The sequence below is a fragment of the Triturus cristatus genome, chromosome 10 (assembly GCF_964204655.1).
Source record: "Triturus cristatus chromosome 10, aTriCri1.1, whole genome shotgun sequence".
In the NCBI taxonomy this organism is placed as follows: Eukaryota; Metazoa; Chordata; class Amphibia; order Caudata; family Salamandridae; genus Triturus; species Triturus cristatus.
The window spans coordinates 413,800,818-413,823,901 of record NC_140593.1 but is presented as its reverse complement, the minus strand read 5'-3'; the positions used below and the strand labels follow the sequence as shown (position 1 = coordinate 413,823,901).

Genomic DNA, 23,084 nt, shown 5'->3' with positions numbered 1-23,084 from the left:
TATAGGGATTTCTACACTTGGGGATATAATGCAGGGGCCAATGCTTAAGTCCTTTCAGAGGTTGCAGGAGGATTTTGACTTACACAAATCCCAGTTCCGTAGGTATCTACAGCTTCGTCATGCCTTGTCTCCCCTGATACGACACCTCACGTCTTAACCAGAGTTTCACCCACTGGAGGGTAGATTGTTGATGGGAGATCTGGGGGCCCACAAAATCCATCAAATTTATCAGACCCTCACCACACACTCCAAAACTACCATATATCGGACCCGGACGGCGTGGGAGGCAGACGTACTAGCCCTGATAGACGATGATTGGGCCGAGGCGCTGGCTAGCCCCAGGTACTCCGCTGTCTCCACTAGATACCGGCTGATCCAATTTAAATACCTCCACAGAATATATTATACTCGCCTTCGCAAGATGGGGGCCAGTCAGTCCCCCATATGCCTCCGCTGTAGTTCGAATGAAGGGTCGTTCCTCCCTACGGTCTGGAGTTGCGGGGCATTGCAACACTTCTGGTCGGGCGTCTTGTCCTGTATGTGGCGGGTACTGGCGAAGGACATCCCAGCGGATCCCTGACTGACACTGCTGCACAGCACAGAGGATATCGGGGGGGAATAGATACAAGAGACACCTCCTATTCTTGGGCCTCACACTAGTCAAGCGGGATATTGCACAACACTGGAAGGCTGCTTCCCCCCCCCCCCCCCCCCACCCCCCCGGTATTGAGACATGGAAGAAGGCTTTAGATAAATGTATGTTGGCCGAAATAGCAGTGTTTCAGGCGAGGGGCTGCCCGCAGAAACACAGGAAGATTTGGGCTAGGTGGGCTAAATATCGGGGTATAGATTTATCCCTCCTTAAACCAGGACCCTCTTGAGCGGCTAGTAGTAAATGACACGCCTGTTTAATGCATTAACTCATTACAGATGTGGATGGACGCTCCTTGCTGTAACTTTATCTTACGTTTCATGGGATGTGCGGTGCGTGGTGGGGGGGGGGGGGGGGGTGTTTGGTCTTATGTTCCGCAGACATCCTGGGGGGTAACTTTTCAGTCAGTACAGTCTCTACAATCTGCCATGTATGACTTTTGTCGGGCTCTGCCCACTTGGTACTGCAGAAAATCAATAAAATCTGTTAAAAAAGAAAAAAAAAAATACAACTGGGAGCCTTAATTATAACTTAGGGCCTGATTTAGATCTTGGCGGATGAATTACTCCATCACAACAATGACGGATATCCCGTCTGCTAAAATATCAATCCCAATAATGGAATATATATTTCGGCAGAAGTGATATACATCAGCGTTTTGACGGAGTAACCCGTCCTTCAAGATCTAAAATTAGACCCTAAGTTTGCTATGATTCAGTGATAGGTGTACCTCTTACCCCTGGTGTGCTGTGTGCCACCACTGTGATGCAGAGCTACCTTTATGTGTCTTCTGACTACGGTTTCTTTGACACCTTATTTAATTTTGCAATTTTCCAGTAGGGTTATAAGGCTTCTGATTAAACACAGAGTCCCTGGGTCAAGTCTGTAATCTCCATCGCCTGTGTGTTCCAGGGGTGCCCCTTACATGGTGCAGTGACAGGCTCCATACATAAGTATGGTTGCCTCTTTGGCAGAGGTGAGTGTGGCTTCTATCATTATGGCAATCACTATCCTTCAGGATATTATGGACACTGTTGCCAGTCCTGGAATTACGCGTGAAACTAACGAATCCAGGTTCTTGAGGTCTTTATTTGCTTCAATTTAGGAAATTAGATTAGCACACCTGAAAACAAAGATTTATATATATAAAGTTCAGGACAGTGTCCTTAATGACCATAAGTGAGGAGGTTTCCATATCCACCCTGGATAGTTGGCAAGCTGCATTAGGGCAGCTCCTAGTACCTTTGTCTCCGCTCCAGCACTCTGAGGCAGCATTATATAATGTACTTTATAAAAAACCTACAAAAAAGCATGATTAGAACTGCGTTTTCATGTTAACTCAATTTAAAATGGCTTAACTGGGTTGCTTGCACAGTTACAGTTTTGCATATCAAACCCAGTCTTCACATTTATTTTTGTCGCAAGCAAAAAAAAATAAAGACACTACAGCTAGTCTTTTTTCACATTTATTTAAATAGACAGTAAGTTCTTGGTTGATGTAGATGGGTAAATGGGTTACTGCTTTTAACAAAGAGATCCTTTTGTTACTTGCAGTTCGTAAATTGTAATCCTTCTAATCTATCACAGTGAGCTACGAAAGACGTGGGGCTTTTACACCTTGTAACCCTCACTGTTTTATGTCACACATACTACACATTGATTTGCACACATATGATTTATTGTCAGGCACTCCGAGGCAACATTATATGATGTACTTTATAAAAATCTACATAAAATCACGATTACAAGTGCGTTTTCATGTTTACCTCAATCTAAATTTACCTAACTGGGTTGCTTGCACTGTTATAGTTTTGCATATCAAACTCAGTCTTTACTTAATTGCTAAATTCAGACAAAATCTCTCCAATTATCAGACTAAAACAAATTAACATCAACAAAAACATATTCCACTTTAAATAAACTGGGTATTAAGACCTCGTTTCACTATATGGTCTTTATGAAGTGCATTTACTTTATTGAAGAAAAAAACCCGATTTGGAAAATTACGTGTAGACCTAGGTATCTATTTTAATTAACCCTTAAGCCATTGCCTAGCCAATCGCCATTGACCCCTATATTCAGGGAACAGACTGTAATACACTTCAAAACAGAATTTGGACTCTGTTACTAAAACCACTTGCATTCTCGGACTCAGAAAGAGATAGCACATGACATTGGAGGAACCAGCAGTCTTAGCACTATGTGGCCCCATATGAACCTTCCCCAGTACTGAATGACCTTCCGTCACTTATTCCTCTTTCTTTCCTCACCTCTAAAGGGCGACGTCCGAGAACAGGACAGCAAGCTGAGATCCAGATAGACACGTGCCTACGGTGGAAAACCTTGCCCCTGCCGGATTCCAAGGAACCAATGGATGTGAAAGTCCTCCCGAGCACGGGAACTCTGCAACCACACCGCTGCCATATCCAAGCCATCTTCAGCCCGCACAGGGCAGTGGACATGAAAATAGAAGAAGAACACACCAGTCTGGTGGCCTAACAAACCTTGAGTTATTATTACAGTCGCCATCTTAGGAGGTCTGAGTATCACTACCTTTCGATGAATTAATATGTTTATCTTCATTCATCAATTAAAACATATATATTTAAATCAGTTTTTAGGAAGGTACATAAATATAGTTTTAACCTCTAAAATATATAGCTAGACTGTTTTTCTGATACTAAAGAGAATAATATTAAGAAACAGAGAACAAAGGAGATCTCAAATATACAGCGATAGTACATTTCCCTCGCGGATTCACATTTTAGAATATGGTAGTATAGCGTTCCAAAGGCATACGAAGTAAAACATCGCTTTAGCTCTAAACAGCATAAAATATGTTTTTAATTTGGGTTAGTCCTTCTTTTGTTTTAGTTGTAGTTCCCTTTCTTGCAGTTCAGAGCGGAATATCGTAACCCGGAGTTAAAAAATACGTGCTCCGGATGCATTTCTACGAATATTTGTGTGTGTGTGGTCCGTGTCAGAGATCAGGAAGAAGACTACACCCTATTCGAAGAGTGTTTAGTTTGTGTTGTTAATTCACTCGTTGTTGGGACTTAGGTGTGCCCGCGAAACGAAAACTAAGGCTAGCCAAAGTATGGATCGTAGGGGCACGGAGCAATACTTCGGTTTTGTGATGAATTACAACGGTTAATGCATTTTGAAACTGACAACCCTTAGGGGTTTTCTCCATCTCCCAACCTTCTCCCCCTTTACAACGTTGAGATATATTCAACTCCAAGACGACTTAAAACAGCGTTTAGGCATTTAGTCTCCAATGTTGTGATTCGGGGAAGAGGTAGACAGCTAAACTAGACTAATTGCCTGAAATAAATGTACATGTGCACAACTGTTTAAGGTGGAAATGTACATGGTGCCTGGAGACTCGTATTAAGCTTTAATTCATAGAATCACTTGAAGCTTCCAGATGACGCAGATTTATTATTTTTGAGTGGCATTGCAACAGTTACTCGCTGAGCTGTGAAATGTTTGCTTTTAAAGGACAGTTATAAAAAAAACAGCATCATGTACAATCTGAATATTACTAAAATCTATAGTTTGGAAGTACATTGTTATCTTAAACTTTTTGTGCATTTTATAGCTGTTTATACCGTGTAATGACAGTTTAAATATTGACTTACATATTCACTGTGCTTTCAGTCACAGGCTGGGAGACCTCCTAGCAGTAAACATACACAAGTCACTATATTCTATTGCACCAACCAGAATTAAATTCTGTGGCTCTTTGATTACAGACACAGACCTCTGTAATCCATTAGCAAATAGAGGTTTCTTAATGTATGAAAGTGCACACCCCACTGATTACTATATTTGGATTTAATTTTCATTTAAGGTGTATGTAGGTACCTGAAGGTGAAAGATCGAAAACGTTATAGAATATTTCCTTTTTATAGCCACACCTCTGGCCACGCCCCAAGCTCAATCACCATACCCGCATTGTGCGCAGCATCACAGTTCCCAAACTTTTTTAATGCACTTCAACCACTGTCTTCGGCTATCAGGTTTTTTTTTGCATTATTTGTGTCTCACTGATTCTGACTCGTTGGTTGCAGTTTCCGCTCCCGTACCATTATATTTATAATAATCAACAGTTTCGTTTTACCATACTAAGATGGGCGTTAACGCCAAAGTTCAGTGCTTGTATACGCTTTGACATGTATCTTCTTCCCTTTCCAGTTATATTGGCTCCTCTTACCACTTCTAGCATAAGCGCTCTGATGACTGATCACGTCATTGGCTTTGGATTGCACAGCAAGAGTGCTCTATTTCTTTAAATTTAAATATACAATTACGTACAATGATTAATCTTTCAGCTCCTTTGCTTTTGTGTTCGGTATTTCTGATTACCATATGCAAGTGCAGCCAGTCCGACCCTTTGGTTGATCCTGTGAATTTTAGTTTTAAGCACTTCTATAACAAATCCAACAGTGCCACTGATATCTGCGAAAGGACACAGGACAGCACTTCCTTGCAACTGTGGAGTCTGTCTTCCGAAAAACTGACAGGTATATATACATTTATATATTCGTATCGCAGATTATTGTTAGTAAAATAGCCTTGTTGGAGTTTGATGATTTGCCTTGCAACGATGTGTTACTTAAGGTTACAATTAAATATTAGTAAGTGAACGATCACAGCCACAGTGTATACTACTTCAGTGTATGAACTGGTGGAGTTTCTGAGAAGTGCTTTCTGTGTCAAGGACTTGCACAAAAACATTCAGAGTAGATTAGGTAAAGTAAATAATATGAATTAAAGACCAAAAGCTATGTAACCTTTCTGACTGTTTGAACGATAGAGTGGGTTGTCCTGCCCTGAATAAGGTCAACAAGTATGTTCAACACAAGCTTTGTATTCTTTGTCTTTGCTGATATGAATCATTTCAGCCGTGATTACATGACCATGTAAAAGAGCTCCTGTGGTGAGTACAGAAGATAATTTCACCTAATCCATATTCCTAGTAACCAGATTCAATGTGGCTTCCCCCATGCTCAGGTGCCCTCATGGTTCATTCACTGGACATCTGCACCAGAAGTGTTGGTATCTTTGCCTAATATAGACAATGCCTCGCCTCCTCTCCAAAACAAATAACTCCTATAAGCTAGTCCATCATAGTAGTAGGTCTTTGCAGGGTTTAATGATAGGGCAAGAAGACAAGTGTTCATAACTTAGAAAATGGTAAAAGGGGTTAATAGACAGGTAGGGTCTGTGTTGAAGTTGTCAGAATGATGATGGTGTGGCTTGAGCAGGTTGAGTTTAGAGCCTTTCAAACGGCACTCAACAGGCAACTTCCCAGTTATACTTCATGGGACATTTAGTCTCTTTTCAGAGGCCATCTTTAGTTAGTTTAGCTACCTCCAAGGCCTTTGTCAGTAGGTCGATACAAGGTTCACTGATAAATTATATCTACGGTCATAATAGTGTGGCCTTGCGGTGATGAGAAATCTAGATATGTGGAAATACTTTATAATGTCTCTCCTGTTGAATGCTGGCCCATTTTCCAACCCGACACTTTAAGGTACCACAAATGCAGAGAAATTCTTATTGAAAGCAAGAAAGGCCACCTTCACCAGAATAGCCATGACCATTGGAAAGCAAAATAACTTCTCCCTAAGAGCGAGGAGGGGTTAGCCATTTGTATTGAAACAAAACAAAATCAATAGCTGCATCTTCCCTCTTATAACGTGGTAGTTCAGACATTAACAGCTCAGACTGACTGTCTTTTACTATTCTCTTAATTACATGAATGGCACTAAGCATGATCGCCACTATTTTGAGGAAAAGGAATCGTAATGTTTGCTTTAGAAGTCTTTTGGTAGTCACAAGAGTCTTGTGAGCTAGTTCAGTTGCCTCCTTTTTCAGTGCAAAGGAAATGAATGAGTGAGTGCTTCAAAGTATGAGACCTTTCAAATGCAAAGGAGCTCAGTTATAATATGTCAAAACACCCGTAGTTCGTTAAGGCTGCAGAAGCCATGTGCTGCATTGGCTTCCCCGAAGTCTTTCAGTTGAGTTTCGATTAGGTCTTTGACTGCTTGCAGAGTGAGGACTTTGTCCAGTGCTAGTTGGTAGATTTGCTTTTTGTCTTATCTTGTATTCTTCCTGTGTTGGAAGGTTTTAGGTAATGGAAAGTAGCATAAAATTTACCAGGATTAGTAGCCTTTCCTGGCCTTGTATACAAAGTTCGAAAATGTGTATGTGTCTAAGTCATATAAAATGGAATAATAATTTTGAAGTTATGAAACTCAGCGTTCAGTGAAGTCAGCTTTTGCATTCATGGGTTTCCAAAAATCTATGCTCCCACTTAGAGGGATTAAGGAGAAGTCCTTAATAGCTTTTCGTAAAATCAGACCAGGAATGCATCCACTGTCATCAAAATCGCATACCAAAACCTTTGTGGTTTAAATAATCCATACTAAGATAAGATGCCTTAAATTTGATTTTATTCATTGATGCCGACAATTGAGAAATCCCTTTCTCTTTCAAGAGAGGTTCTCTTATTTTAGGATGCTGAACTCTCACCCACAATTATTTGGAATGCTTCATCCTCAAGTCCGCTCCTACTCAAGGTCACTTTGCCCTCAGTAACCTCCTTTATCTTGTGTTAGAACATCTATAGAAATGTGGAAATGATCCATTCTGAGAAAGCCGATTACAATTTTGTAATGGAAGAAGGTGAATTTCTTTTATTAATTGCTAACTCCCTATCAGATGGTTTAATAAACTTGTGGAAGACCAATAGTGGGCTAGTTGGACCCCCCATGGTCTAATTTTAAGAAGTCAACGTGTTTCTGATCTACATCCGAACAGAGGTCTGGGGCAATTTATCAGGGCACAAAAGTTGACCCCTACCGTCGTCAATATTACAATCCTTGTCACTAGCAACATACCAATTCGAATGTTAGTTATGGTCTTTTAACCTGTGAAAAGAAAGACAAAAATGTAGACATTCCTCAAATGAAAAAGCTTTGTACAGCATTGGTTCCCAAACTGTGGTCTGGGGACCCCTGGGGGTCCGCAAAGCCTCCTCAGGGAGTCCACGACTACTTAGAAAATTAAATATTATTAACAGATTCATAAAGTGTATATAAATAAAGAAGCAAAATGTACAATTGAAAAATTTTAAATGTACGGTAAATATGACGGAATTTGAAGCTGGAGGCTAAACATTTAATTAGTATCTACAGATTGATTCATGGTAGCAATGCAGGTGCATCAAACGGAAGATAGTATGGCCAATGAGTGTCCTCAATTTAATTTAGAAAAGCCCCAACCTTTCTATTAAAATTTAATTTAGAAGATTTTTTATATATGTGTTTGCGAATTAAATAAAATGTGTCATAATTTGTGTATTTGTTTGATTAATGCTTTTTTTGTATATTGAGTTTCAAAGTATCAATAATGCTTAGGCTGGGGTCCCCGGCTTCCAGTAATGACTTGTGGAGGTCCTAGGATTCCAATAATGATTCAGTGGGGGTCCCCGGGTTACAGTAATGATTAAGTGAGATACCCACAAGTCAAAAGATTGTGAACCACTGTTCTACAGTAAAAAACTAATTCAGTCCATCATTAACAAGCACTGGAAAATATTAGACTGCTACTAATGCAAATTAGAAACCTATTTTTTCCTACAGGGGAGGTAAAAATATTAGAGGTTGAGTGATCATACCAGACCAAAAATAAGCCAAGCATTTGTAGGTAAACCAAAATAACTACATCCTTTGCCAGGGGTCTAAGCACTTTGAAGGAACAATGGAAACACAACTTGCAGTTACTCAAACGTCATTAAGCTGTTACTTGTGCATACAACAATGAGCTATAAAGGGATGACAAGATCACACTCAATACCCTGTGCTAAATTATTAACAAACTGATGATTATTTGTCAGAAATGAAACACAAAGCAGACAATGTATTCTGTTCTGGGCAGTAAGTTAGGGAATCATCCCACAGAGAGATCAGACTGACATAGCACAGTTACTGTTTGAGAAAGAACAACCCTGGATTTTTAAATCGTCAAATATAAATGGATTGAATGATGATGTTGAATGAGCTTGATTCCAAAAATCTACACACGTTTGATAGTCAGTCACAACTGTAAACTTATTAGATTAATCAAACAAAAATATTTAGCTGGGCACACCATCCAAGTAATCCTTGTCGACTTTGGAATAGGCATTCTCAGGGGCTCGTCAATCTTCGGTTGGTATGTGCCAAGGTGAATGCGGATAAGAATCATTCTGAGCAAAAAGGGTCCCCAAATCTACGAGGCTTGCATCTGTGACCACAGCAGCATGTAGAGCAAGGTCAAAATATATAATTTTGTCAGCTTTGGCATTGCTTGATTTGATGTCCTCAAAGGTCTCTTGACAACATCTGAACCAGCAATCGGGCTCACATTGTTTTGTGAGATTTCCCATGGGGGTAGGGGCAGATGGAAGCACCGTCCTTGATTCATTTAAGACAATAGGTGGCCATCTATAAGCATGACTGATGTTTATTAATGAGATCGTAAGCTTGTTTGTGATAAATTGGGGGAAGCACAGCAGCAAAACACCTTCTGGCGGGAGTTTATCATTCCGTATGAGGCTACTATCGTAACATTTTCTGATGTCCCTACACACCCATCTAGAGCATCAAATGTCATGGAAATCCCAGGTTTCATTGTGGTGATAAGAAATGCTTTGCATGCCCATCATGCTAGACCATGGGTATGGCTCATGATGAGAAGAGAAGCAAAAGAAAAGCCTATTACAGCTCCACCCATGCATACTTGAGGCTGGTCTTTCCCAAAGACTCCCATTGCAATGCAGCTGTAATTCTCCTCCACCAACCAAGGTATTGACTGAATGAAGAGCAGAGAAGCGCCATCCTAGAACATATCATGTTTGGAACAGTCAACTAGGACCTGGAATCCTGTCTCCTTCATATTATCTTTGTTATGAGATTTTCATTAGCCTCCCCTCTACTCTACCGCTCTGTCACCTATCTTGGTCGACCTCAGTTTACATGGTTAGCAATGTTTCAGTGAAACTCTTTCAAGCTTTCTGATTCAAATATGCTTTCAACTCTACCAAATTCTTTTAGACATAATTGGAGATAGATCACTCTTTGTAAGGGGCACTTGTTCTCTGTGAGAAGCCATTTCAAGGTAATCACAGCACTCCGATTGAGAGCATGAGTGTTGAGCTGAAGTATATGGCCAGTATCCTGGATAGGTAGGAAGATCTTCGGTGTCTTGGAGACCTGGGTTTATCCCCCCACCTCCAGCCTCTAAGTGAAGCTATTGAACACCCCAAGACTGACGGTTAGACCGGACTTACCAACAATGCTTAGTGAAAGACTATTACAAGGCAACCCAATTATGTATCCATTTAGAGTTTTCTTGGATAAAAGCAGGCAAGCACTGGGACCATAAAGGACCAGGTAGTCGTGAGCAGGTCACTGAGATGTAATTTGTTTTCCAAGAAGATTCAGGCCACAGTGTGACCCAGATATTAAGTACCCTTCTGTATGGGGCTCATTGGCCATACTGGGGGGCTTAACAACCTTTGCTTATCCAAAGACAATTACATTTCAACACATTTTGTTCTCCAGCTTGAGAGGGGATGGTTTTTCCTAAATTGAGATAGGTGGACTGCTGGCAACAGAACCCTTTTTGACATTTACTCAGCCCTCTTGTTGATGGAGAAGTAGAAATACATGGAAAGATAGGGCAGGGCTTTGACGCAGGCTGTAAGATGTTCAGGGATATCTGTGAGTTTTTGTGGAGAAATATACGAAAACACATCATAACGATGAGCACAGATGATTCTCACTTACTAAAATCAAGGGATGGGTTTTAATGCTTGACAAACAGAGAAAATTGTTCCTGGGCAAGGCAGACAAATGTTCGAGGACACAGCTTCAAATTGGTTGGACCTGCCTCAGAATACCTATTTACTGGAGAAATGTATTAACATTAATGAAAGAAATGCAAGCTTCCTGTGCCTAATGACTGTTATGATTCAGTGTTTCTACGCCTTAGACCACATTGGTGGAGTGATATTAACTTCAGGACATGGAAGATGATTATTCAGTGGTTTCTGGTTGTGTTGGGTTCTGTAACTGCAGTTATTCTACCAAATCATTTGAATCTCATTATATGTGACTGATGAAAGCAAAAATGTTAAAATGTGGAGAAATGTCGAGCACCATTCTTTTTGTGAATCCTGTCTTGAATATGTGGCACAAGGTGTCTTTCTTGCTGAATGGCTTGATTCCTGCATATCTGTAAATATGCTAATTTGTCCGCCCAACTGTTTTTGTCCTTACACACTGGGAGACCCAAGGGGCAGTTCCTTGCAGAGATTCAGCCATGTTCTATTTCAGAAGGCTGTTGATCTGTGCTTCAACTTGCTTCTGAATATTAAATGGGATGCCTTAAAAGCACTGGACCACAGGTCATATAGAAACATCAGTAGGAATTTTTAGGGCTGTGTGGCCAGACACCTATAGGTTGAGACGTGCGCCTGAATGGCTTTGTTGCCGACTGCCTAATTATCGCTAATTCTCAGATATAATGGTGAAATGTCACACTGAAAACCATCATCGGTAGTGCAACTGCCTACAGGAGACAGGTTGCAATTGCAGGGTCGGAGACCAAGGAATCATGGAGGGAAGAGTGGCTGCGCCTGCAATGTGCCTGCCTGATCTGGATAAGATGAGTCCTGATGGCCCTGGTGGTCGCTGCATTTTCACAACAGTGTGTTTCCCTGACAATGGTGCACTGGTCGGGGGCAATTTTACACCCTCATACACGCACACACTTTGCTGGGTCATCCAGGTAGGTGGCCCACTAGACATGTATCAAAAAAGGAAAGATAAATTCAAAGACAGAGGATTGCTGCTTTTGGATGCAATGGAGTGACTGAGACTACAGGGTAATGTGCTTGGCGGCTCTTCAAGCTGGAGGCACCAGTGGCCTTTAACAGACTCCTGAATCCACGACAAGCCTAGGTTTGCAGTTGATAGGCAATGTTATGGGCATACACGGTGTGCTGACAATTTAGATTTGTTTGGCGGAGTTGGCCCGCCAAGCTGAGGTGCTGGGGAGATTTGGTGCCCCAACGATCCAGGAGAACACAGCGATAGCAAAATTTGCCCTCATTGCAAACCGTGATTTCCTCACAAGCATATTTTACCTACATAGAACAAATTCCATTGATGATTGTTTACAATGGTAGTTCTGTATCCATGTTCTAGGTTTGGTAGTTTTGGTAGGCACTGTGTTGAATTTGTAGAATGGAAGTTGGCCTTTTATCGACTTTTCATCTGGAAATAGCCAAAAACGAAGCAGACCGACCAGATTACAGATTAATGCCGGCTATACTAGGCACACGGACAAGAAACGTTTTTGCCATTTCTGTTTTGCTTCAATGAGTTTATGCATGAAAATGTGGATCATGCTCTCCTAATTCTTACCTATCTGTAGTCTTTTATGCCATTATATATGCTCCTTGAACACTGTGCTTCCATTTTGGCTTAGTGGTAACAGTGCATTAACTTGTATGACTTCTGGGTCACTCAAGCAATTGTAAGACAATTTAGGAACAATGTTTAAAAATACAAAAACCTACAATGCGGACAAATTGCGACAATATATCACTGGTAACTACAAAAAGATTGTCAGATACATTTTATTTGTGTCATATTATATATACATTATACAGAGATTACATATCATATTCGTATGCTTTGGATATTTTCAAACTCAAGACAAAGAATAGGACATTTGTTTCTTGTTCCTTTTAAAGTGAGTAGGAAATTTCAACATAACATAAGAACTCAAATCTGTTTTTACATAAATTACATACAGAATAACAGATTACACTTCTGAATAGTCATGGCAGAATCGATGGTAGTCACTCAAGACCAGTTCAAAGATTAAGTTATGCTGTGTAGATCTGTGAGGTCTCTACGGACTAACAACATATCAGGTATCAAGTCTGGTTAACACACCAAATATTTGAACGTCAAGGGACCACGTTTTTTCATGCTTGGCTTGGTTCACGCTTGGCTACAACACCTCCGCCCTTCTCGCCAGGTGGTGTCTCCCCTCCTGTTCTGCCTGCCTGCGTGCGTACAGTGCTTGAGAGCGCTTCGAACTCCTCCCTCCACCGGATTTCTACAGACCACATTTCCCAGCAGCCCCAGAGGCGGGGCCAACTGGGTTTCACATTTTCATGTCTCCCGACGCCGGATAAAGGCACCCTGCGGCTCCCGCATTGCAGGAAGTCGCTTTCACCCTTCCCTCCAGAAGGTCTCCCCTCCTGTTCTGCCTGCCTGCATACCGCACTTGAGAGCGTTTCGATCCCCTCCCTCCACCGGACTTCTACTGGCCCCGGCTTAAGGTACGTGCCTGCCTCCCTTTGCTGCCTGCTGTCCCTGCGCTGCCCCTGCGCTGCCCCTGCATTACCAACTGCTCCATTGTATCCTGCTGGTCGCCTGTTCACTCTTCAAACATGCCACAGAAATCTGGGACACCATTACCACCACTCTCCACGGACGTTGCCTTCATCACCAAAACATGGCTGAACCCCTATTTGTATCACGACTGCCACTCACGAAGGCTACAAGATGATACACTGAGACTGTGCCAACAAACAAGGCGGAGGCATCACCAGCATCTTCAAGGAATCCATCAGATGCACCATCACCAACGACAACCCCACCGCTCTCATGGAACACCTCAACTTCCTATTACAAACTGACACGAAGACCACAGTAAGAGGCACCCACGCCTAGAGACCTCTGGTACCCCGAGCAATATTCTGCAACGCCATCCCCAACCTCATCGCCCTCCAAGCAATCAACTCTCACCACTCCGTCCTACTCAGCGACCACAACTTCCACATTGACAACTCAACGATGCCAACTCCATTGCCCTTCTAGAGAGCCTCATCAACATTGGCTTCACCCAACTGGTCACCAAACCCACGCACAAAGCCGGACACACACACAACCCAGTTTTCACCTCCAGCAACAGTATCAAATCCAGCCACAACACAGACCTCGCCTAGACAGACCACACCATTGTACACTTCACCATCACTGATGCCCAGCACATCATCACCAGGCGTCAGATCTCCTCCCACTATAGCTGGAGCAAGGTCACCGAAACTCCGTAATCCCAGGCCTTCACCACCTCCCAACCCGAGGCCTCAACAGACCTCGATAAGGCCATCCAAAACTTCACTGCCTGGATCACTGACAGTGCCTACAGAGTCGTGCCACTGAAACTTACAAAATCCAACAAGACCTACAGACATTTCTGCTGGTAAACCCCTTAAATTCAGGACCATCGGGCACTACTGCCACCAACTCGAGAAATGATGACGCACCATCAAGACCTCACCGACAGAGCAGCTCACAGAACAGCCATTAGCAGCTATCACTGGCACATCAAAGAAGCCAAGAAAACAGCCATCACCACCGCATCAACTCCGTGACCAACCAAACAAAGGAACTCTTCAAAATAGTCAAATAATTCTCCAACTCAACAGCCACAGAGAACACCATCCACCCCTCCTGAGAACTCTGTGACTGTATCAGACCTCTTCCACAGCAAGATCACCAACATCTACAACAATTTCAACCTCCAACTCGCCACCCTCAACCCCAACGACCTCAATCAGCCAAACGATTACCACCTGGTCTCTGCTCACCGCCCGGACCACCTCAGTTATCATATCATCCATCCACTCCGGGGTGCCCACTGACCCCTACAACCTCACAATGGACCAAATCAGCATACAACTCACCAGCATCCTCAACCCTTCCATCTCCACAGCAATCTTCTTGGACAGATGGAAACATGCATACGTGAGACCTCTCCTTAAGAAAGCCTCCGCCGACATTCCACAATGCCTTCCAGTGCACCATGTTCAATTTCAAACGCTGTGCTACTTAAGTGATGTACCCCACAAATGTACTGTATTAATGTTATTGTGCATTGATTCTAATAAAAAATTTTACCCCCCAAAAAAAGAAAGCCTCCGCCGACCCCAGTGATCTAAAACAATATCTGGTCTCCCTGCTCCCATACCCGGCCAAAGTACTCGAGAAGCCATCAAACAGCAGCTCACCGAATTCCTGGAACAAAATCCCCTAATGGATGCCTCACTATCAGGATTCCGTGCCAACCACAGCACTGAGACCGCACTGATTACTGCCACAACTACATCAGAACACTCCTCGACCATGGAGAAACTATGGCCCTGATACACCTTGACCTCTCTGCGGCATTCAACACCGTCTCCCACAACACCCTCATCAACAGATTCTACAAAGTAGGGATACAGCAAGAGACCCTCAAGTGGATCGCTTCTTTCCTTACAGGACGCATACAGAGCATCCAACTGCCTCCCTTCACCTCCGCACCCATGACATGAAATGCGGCTTACCACAAGGATCATCCCTCAGCCCCACCCTGTTCAACATCTACATGACCCCCATCGCAGACGTCATCAGATCCCACGACTCACCATAGTCTTTTACCCAGACGACACTCAACTGATCCCCTCACTCACCAAGGACTCCTCCAACGCCAAAATAAACTTCTGCAATGCCATGCTCAACATAGCCAAGTGGATGAGAGACAACTGCCTCGTCTCAACTCTGACAAAACTGAAGTACAGATTTTCGTGAAGACCACCTCCACAATGGACCACAACTTGTGGCCTGCAGAACTCGGACCTACACCCACACTGACCAACCATGCACTGCACGCAACTTCTGCATCATCCTTGACAGCCAACTGACCATGAAATGACAAGTCAACGCAGTCGCCTCCTCCTGCTTCCACACAGTTTGCATGCTCCGCAGAATCTTCAGATGGATCCCATCCAACACCAAAAATACTGCCACTCAGGCACTTGTCACCAGCTGCCTCGACTATGGAAGCACCTTCTATGCCAGCATCTCCACCCAGCTCCACAGAAGACTCCAGATCATACAGAACGCTGCAGCCAGAATCGTCCTAGACCTCACTGCACTAACCCATATCGCCCCCCACCTGAGATACCGCCACTGGCTCCCCATCCAGAAGAGATGCCAGTTCAAGATCCTCATGCAAAAGATCAATTGATGGACAGAATGCAGCACAATGTCATACATTGACCCCAGTACAGAGATCTGGGCCTAAATCTATCTTTTTTTTGCTCCCTATAGCATTCCAATTTGAACCCAGCCATATGGAAATCAGTCTAAATGCATTGTTTTTTTGCTCCCCATGCCATTCCAGTTTCAACCCAGCCATATGCAAATCAGTGTTGACCCTGTGCCCAATGGGAACAGTTCAGCCCGAACTGCCAAGCCAGGTCCTCCCTGGACTGAAAACAAGCATCCTAGGATCGGGTTTCAGGTTTCACCCCTCATCAGCCAGGATAGCTTGACTCCAGTGGCATGGAGAGCATGGGACCCACGTCTGGGCATACCCGTCCCACTTGGGGTGACAAATGCAAAAAGAACAATTGATGGACAGAATGCAGAACAATGTCATACATTCTCCCCTGTACAGAGATCGGTCCCTAAATCTATCATTTTTTTGCTCCCTATGGCATTCCAAATTTAACCCAGCCATATGGAAATCAGTCTAAATGCATTGTTTTTTTGCTCTCCATGCCATTCCAGTTTGAACCCAGCCATATGCAAATCAGTATTGACCCTGTGCCCAAAGGGAACAGTCCAGCCCGAACTGCCAAGCCAGGTCCACCCTGGACTGGAAACAAGGATCCTAGGACCGGTTTGGGGGTTTCACCCCTCAGCCAAGATAGCTTGACTCCAGTGGCATAGAGAGCACTGGACCGACGTATGGGCATACCCATCCCACTTGGGGTGATCCTCAAGCACGCCTACAAAGCCCTTCACGACCTATGACCTGCCTACATCAACCACTGACTTCCACCAGCCCTCTAGACACCTGCACTCCTTTTAATTCGCCCTCACACACACATTCGGCATCCGTTTCAGCAGTGGTCACTCATTCTCCTACATTGCGGCCAAGAGCTGGAACAACCTTCCCCTCCAGCTCCGTTCAGCCCCTTCGCTGGCAGACTATAAAAAGAGACTCAAGACCTGGCTCTTCGACGGAGACACAACACCCATATACCCCTAGGTGTGACAATTCTGCACTCTACAAATGCTGTTTGTTTGACAACAAGTTCATCAACCCTATGGCAGTCCAGTTGCATATGCCACTGACATGGAAATGCATTCGTTGTACAGTATATTACTTTATGCACTGGTTCTAAGCACATTCATGCCACCAGGGAAAATGCACCAGAAAAACAAGGTGGACATTTTGTTAAGGTAGTTAGCTTTAGGGCTTTAGTGTGACTCCTCATTAGAATTTGTTGTTAAGAATAGTAATTAATGAGACACAAGAGCATGCAGATGGTGCATATGCACCTATATCTTGGATATAGACCATCTTTTACGTTCTAAAGAGATCAGGCATGGAAACTAGTATAAGAGATAGTGTGGCTGGACTTCCAGGTTGGGGTTGGAACTTCCGGGGCACAGGGGCAGTACTAGTATACAAGACTGTCACTGGAACTGGGTTGGTACCAAGCAACATCCCTAGTTGTTTGGATTTTCTCTTCCAAAACAGTCACAGTATTGCTTCCCTTCCTGGTGCATGTTGTGCCTGTTCCTTCATTCTTTTAGAACACTGGTTACCTCAGTGGTTCCCAGATTACAACTGCATGACTCAATCTTCTTTTTCTAGCATCTCTTTACATTGATTCTTGGATCCTCATCTGCAGTTGTGCTGTCCTCCTCAGCTGCCATAACACCAAGGTGATGGGTGGAATGCTTGAATTAATCTTAGCAATTGGCAATCACTCTGGTCTGCATTCCAGTACAACTTCTTTTGCCCACCGTGTCAGGCGAGCCCCCTCCAGAAGCGACCACAAGTAACCCCAGACTGGTGTCACCCTCTTTATGACTTGTCCGGAGGGTGCAGCTTGAGACCTACAGCACAGTGAGCACGAGACCCACGTCTGGGCATAAGCATTGCACTTTAGGGTTCAAGGAGAACTTGCGTGGCAGTGTGGGCTGGTCTGTTCCTATTGGAGAAGGATCAAGACCGATTTGCATATGGATGGGTCCGTACTCAGGTAGCATGGTGTACAAAATAACTATGGACTGGGATGCGGCCTAAGTATTTACCAGTGGCTGAGATTATTTAAGCATCCCTCCAATCGCTTTAGTGAATGTTTCTACTCCTTTCCTGATCACCACCAGAGTGAAGGATCAACCCAGCCCTTGGTTAGTCTCTCAGTTGTTTTGCCGCAGAATACTCATTTGACTGCATGGCTTTTCTCCTTTGATTGAGTTTGCATCCAACAACACTGTCTATTCAGCTGTGTAGCATTTGTCTGGAAACGGATTCTAATGCTACTACTGCCAAGGACACAGTTTCTCAAACACATGCTGATACTCCCCACGTATGTCACCACTAAAGTAAACCATGCCACTTTTTGATAATCCAGTATTTTGTGCCTATCTTTTGAAATAAGGGCTCCTCAGAACCTACCTAAGAACCTCTGGTGCCTCTCCTGTGATGGTTGACAACCAAGACTGATGAATTGTGGATTCTAGTTACCAGGGTCCCATGCCGCAATTCATTTAGTCTTAAAGGATTAAAGGTATTATGGTTCCAACAATAGTATTTGGTTATTACAGAAATCATGTCTTCTGATTTGACATACAGACAGGAACATGGGTGGGAAAGAAAGGGTCTTGAAGATGGCTTCCAGGTATGGTTTCTAGGGCCCTACTGCTTATAGTCACTTTCGCTTTTTCCTGTTACACCAATTGGATTGTCCTCTGCTCTTGCCCCTCTTGGCGCTCCTAGGCTTTTGGGGAGTTCACAGGGAATGGACAAAAATTATAATGCTCTTGACCCATAAACTGGCTTCATATTATGTGATCCTGAGCAAATATTTTGATTCACTTTCTCACATATGAAAGCACCTTCAAATACACAAGTTCAGCATGTTTGCTGTACACAAAACACTTTTTTTTGTTTTAATATACTAAGTTTGCTCCATATATAATACAAATGTAGCCACATACAGGATACCGATAACCACTGACTTGCCTTTTAGTTCATTAACGGCATTATCATTAGGGCGGGGCAGGAATGTTTCTCAATTCATGTTTAAAAAATCACTTTAAATGAATACGTATCTAAAGCATGAAGTGGTAGCACACTCATTTGATATCTGCAGATTTTCCATTTATATGGCCACAAAATTGCCCCTCACATGCTACCTACTGATAAAACTGTATAGTGTACAAACAATGTTTAGAAATCGAGTTTCTTCAAAAAAATTGTCATTTGCACATCACCAAGTAGTTTTCTGATTTGTTTTGCTCCTTTTGAAATCTTTGCATCACACTTTTGAATTAAAAAAAAAAAGCTTTTGAAATTCCTGATATATTTTGAAATATTTGTACTTTTAGTTTACAAACTGGTTAAATGTTGTGGGTTAGAAAAAAACTGACATCTTACAGCTTTTTGATTCACAATGATTGTCAGAGAAATCACTTGACAAAAACCTCTAACTGTAATAAGAGAAAGAAAAGTAAACACCATTTTCCAGGATAAGATAAGCATCAATTAGTGAAAAGACAAACTGGCATTTGACCTCTGTCCTTGAACAGACAGCAAATGTATCAAGATAAAAAAAGATTTAAAGGCATTATTATTGCTCATTCATTTTCGGAATGAACAGAACACCTTTTTCTTTCCAGTGTAAGTTCACTCGACAGAACAGACCACTAGGTCCTGTAAATAGCTTGACCTGGTAAAATCTGACTCGCCAGAGCGAGCTGGCGAGTAGGTTTTTCGAGGCCTGCACATATTACACTGGTTCTCTTGTAACATGTAGGAATGGTTACTAACGGAGGGAATTTAAACCAAGCATATGGATGGGTCCGTACTCAGGTAGCATGGTGTACAAAATAACTATGGACTGGGATGCGGCCTAAGTATTTACCAGTGGCTGAGATTATTTAAGCATCCCTCCAATCGCTTTAGTGAATGTTTCTACTCCTTACCTGATCATCACCAGAGTGAAGGATCAACCCAGCCCTTGGTTAGTCTCTCAGTTGTTTTGCCGCAGAATACTCATTTGACTGCATGGCTTTTCTCCTTTGATTGAGTTTGCATCCAACAACACTGTCTATTCAGCTGTGTAGCATTTGTCTGGAAACGGATTCTAATGCTACTACTGCCAAGGACACAGTTTCTCAAACACATGCTGATACTCCCCACGTATGTCACCACTAAAGTAAACCATGCCACTTTTTGATAATCCAGTATTTTGTGCCTATCTTTTGAAATAAGGGCTCCTCAGAACCTACCTAAGAACCTCTGGTGCCTCTCCTGTGATGGTTGACAACCAAGACTGATGAATTGTGGATTCTAGTTACCAGGGTCCCATGCCGCAATTCATTTAGTCTTAAAGGATTAAAGGTATTATGGTTCCAACAATAGTATTTGGTTATTACAGAAATCATGTCTTCTGATTTGACATACAGACAGGAACATGGGTGGGAAAGAAAGGGTCTTGAAGATGGCTTCCAGGTATGGTTTCTAGGGCCCTACTGCTTATAGTCACTTTCGCTTTTTCCTGTTACACCAATTGGATTGTCCTCTGCTCTTGCCCCTCTTGGCGCTCCTAGGCTTTTGGGGAGTTCACAGGGAATGGACAAAAATTATAATGCTCTTGACCCATAAACTGGCTTCATATTATGTGATCCTGAGCAAATATTTTGATTCACTTTCTCACATATGAAAGCACCTTCAAATACACAAGTTCAGCATGTTTGCTGTACACAAAACACTTTTTTTTGTTTTAATATACTAAGTTTGCTCCATATATAATACAAATGTAGCCACATACAGGATACCGATAACCACTGACTTGCCTTTTAGTTCATTAACGGCATTATCATTAGGGCAGGGCAGGAATGTTTCTCAATTCATGTTTAAAAAATCACTTTAAATGAATACGTATCTAAAGCATGAAGTGGTAGCACACTCATTTGATATCTGCAGATTTTCCATTTATATGGCCACAAAATTGCCCCTCACATGCTACCTACTGATAAAACTGTATAGTGTACAAACAATGTTTAGAAATCGAGTTTCTTCAAAGAAATTGTCATTTGCACATCACCAAGTAGTTTTCTGATTTGTTTTGCTCCTTTTGAAATCTTTGCATCACACTTTTGAATTAAAAAAAAAAAGCTTTTGAAATTCCTGATATATTTTGAAATATTTGTACTTTTAGTTTACAAACTGGTTAAATGTTGTGGGTTAGAAAAAAACTGACATCTTACAGCTTTTTGATTCACAATGATTGTCAGAGAAATCACTTGACAAAAACCTCTAACTGTAATAAGAGAAAGAAAAGTAAACACCATTTTCCAGGATAAGATAAGCATCAATTAGTGAAAAGACAAACTGGCATTTGACCTCTGTCCTTGAACAGACAGCAAATGTATCAAGATAAAAAAAGATTTAAAGGCATTATTATTGCTCATTCATTTTCGGAATGAACAGAACACCTTTTTCTTTCCAGTGTAAGTTCACTCGACAGAACAGACCACTAGGTCCTGTAAATAGCTTGACCTGGTAAAATCTGACTCGCCAGAGCGAGCTGGCGAGTAGGTTTTTCGAGGCCTGCACATATTACACTGGTTCTCTTGTAACATGTAGGAATGGTTACTAACGGAGGGAATTTAAACCAAGCACATTGATGCTTATGTTGCGAAGAAGACTGATAATATTTAAGGACTTTTCTACGCCCTTAGAATGGGATAGTTTCTTTGTTGTCTTTTCTCCTGACTGAGAAACTGACACTCTGACCGAAGTATTCATTATGCAATATATTTACAATTAAATTAGCACCAACAATGTCCTCATTAAGAATGACTCAGCTACTCACCCAAATATATGAAAATCATAGATTTGTGTATGTACACCAGCAGATTTTCCACTTGGAGGACATTTACTGGTTGAGGCCTAATGTCTAAAACCACCTTCAGTTTTTTACCTTTTTGTGTACACACAGTAGTCAGTCTTCATTTTGAGAATTGCATTTCCCAACAATCCTGAAAGTTAGGTCTAAACTCACCTTCGGGTTAACGTTAGGTTTAAGGCGTAACATCACCTTAAGTTTTTTCCATTTTCTCTCCACATGGTGGTCATCTCCATTTGGAGAAATACCTTTCCCCCCAAAAAACTGAAATTTATGAGGAATTGGGGAATTTCCATATCTAGTTTTCTCAATCATGAGGCACTAACCACAGTGTGATGACTGAGTCTGCTTTACATTTTCCAGCCTTTTGCTGGAGACTATGGCAACAAGTTTTCGAACATTTATCAGTGTGCTAACATGGCACTGCTCATAGCAGTACAGATAAAAATGAGTTTAAAGTATAATATGTTCAGAAGTGAGGTTTTGGTCTACAGCTACTGTGAGAATTGACCCCAAAGCAAAGCCTTAATTAACAGTGCAGTCTGGTTGCAAAAAACATTGGGAGTGTACATAGATAACCCCAGATGGGATATTTACCAACTTCTATACATCCACCAACCTCTTTTGAGATCATTCATCTTCCCACTCCTAATACTAAACTGGTGACAGGAGAACATCCTCCATGCTTCTACATTTTTCACAGAGGTTAGTTCCATCCTTTTTATTAAATGTTTGAAGATCCTGATTCTATTAATCACATCCTTCCATTTTTGCTTGTGTATGGCATTCAATTCCCACTTATACCTAACATGGATAAGTAAAAAGTATTGTGAATAGGGCTTATTGTGGAAAATGAGCTACATTTACTGTCTAGGAGCACGATTCTCAAAACATTTTCTGTGAGTAGGTGTGACTTACTGCTGAAGTTTAGGGCTATGTTGCATCTTATTGTTATAGGTTCTGAGAGGCCTTCCTAGTGTTTAGATTTTAGGTTTCATCATTTTAGGTTTGTTTGAAAGAAAATGTATCTAATCAAACAACTGTTCCAACTGTTTTGTAAATATTACGTTTTGAGGAACCCATTCCAATTACTTTATTACTTATGCTTTCTTTTTCAAAGCTACTTTTCCATTGGACCCTATTCAAGAAAACTATGTGCGAAGAGTGAGAGGCTGTGTCTTCTCTGCTGTGACTCCGACCCCTTTTTCATCAAAACCTAAACTTGTAGCAGTCTCACAGGTAACATTTGATGTTTGGGATCACCCACTTTTAACATTTCATAAATGGACCCTGTGCAGAAAAAAAGGGAAATGTGAGCGTATTCTCTCAACATTCAAATATATCGTATTTCTGCAGAGTGAATTTCAGAGTTTTAGGTCA

At 42.1% G+C, this 23,084-nt stretch overlaps 2 protein-coding genes across 2 annotated transcripts in view; one reads left to right on the top strand and one right to left on the bottom strand.

Annotated features, from left to right (window-relative positions):
* PDSS1 (decaprenyl diphosphate synthase subunit 1) overlaps positions 1 to 3,119 on the bottom strand; it is a 321,226-nt gene extending 318,107 nt beyond the window's left edge. Inside the window, exon 1 of the mRNA XM_085631745.1 lies at positions 2,923 to 3,119. Within this exon, the coding sequence (XP_085487871.1) occupies positions 2,923 to 3,114 (192 nt within the window). The 5' untranslated portion in view covers positions 3,115 to 3,119. The remainder of the gene's footprint in view (positions 1 to 2,922) is intronic.
* A 487-nt stretch (positions 3,120 to 3,606) lies between these two features.
* LOC146789534 (uncharacterized) overlaps positions 3,607 to 23,084 on the top strand; it is a 317,842-nt gene continuing 298,364 nt past the window's right edge. The window contains exons 1-2 of the mRNA XM_085631700.1: positions 3,607 to 5,178; positions 22,825 to 22,943. Of these exons, the coding sequence (XP_085487826.1) occupies positions 4,971 to 5,178; positions 22,825 to 22,943 (327 nt within the window). The 5' untranslated portion in view covers positions 3,607 to 4,970. The remainder of the gene's footprint in view (positions 5,179 to 22,824; positions 22,944 to 23,084) is intronic.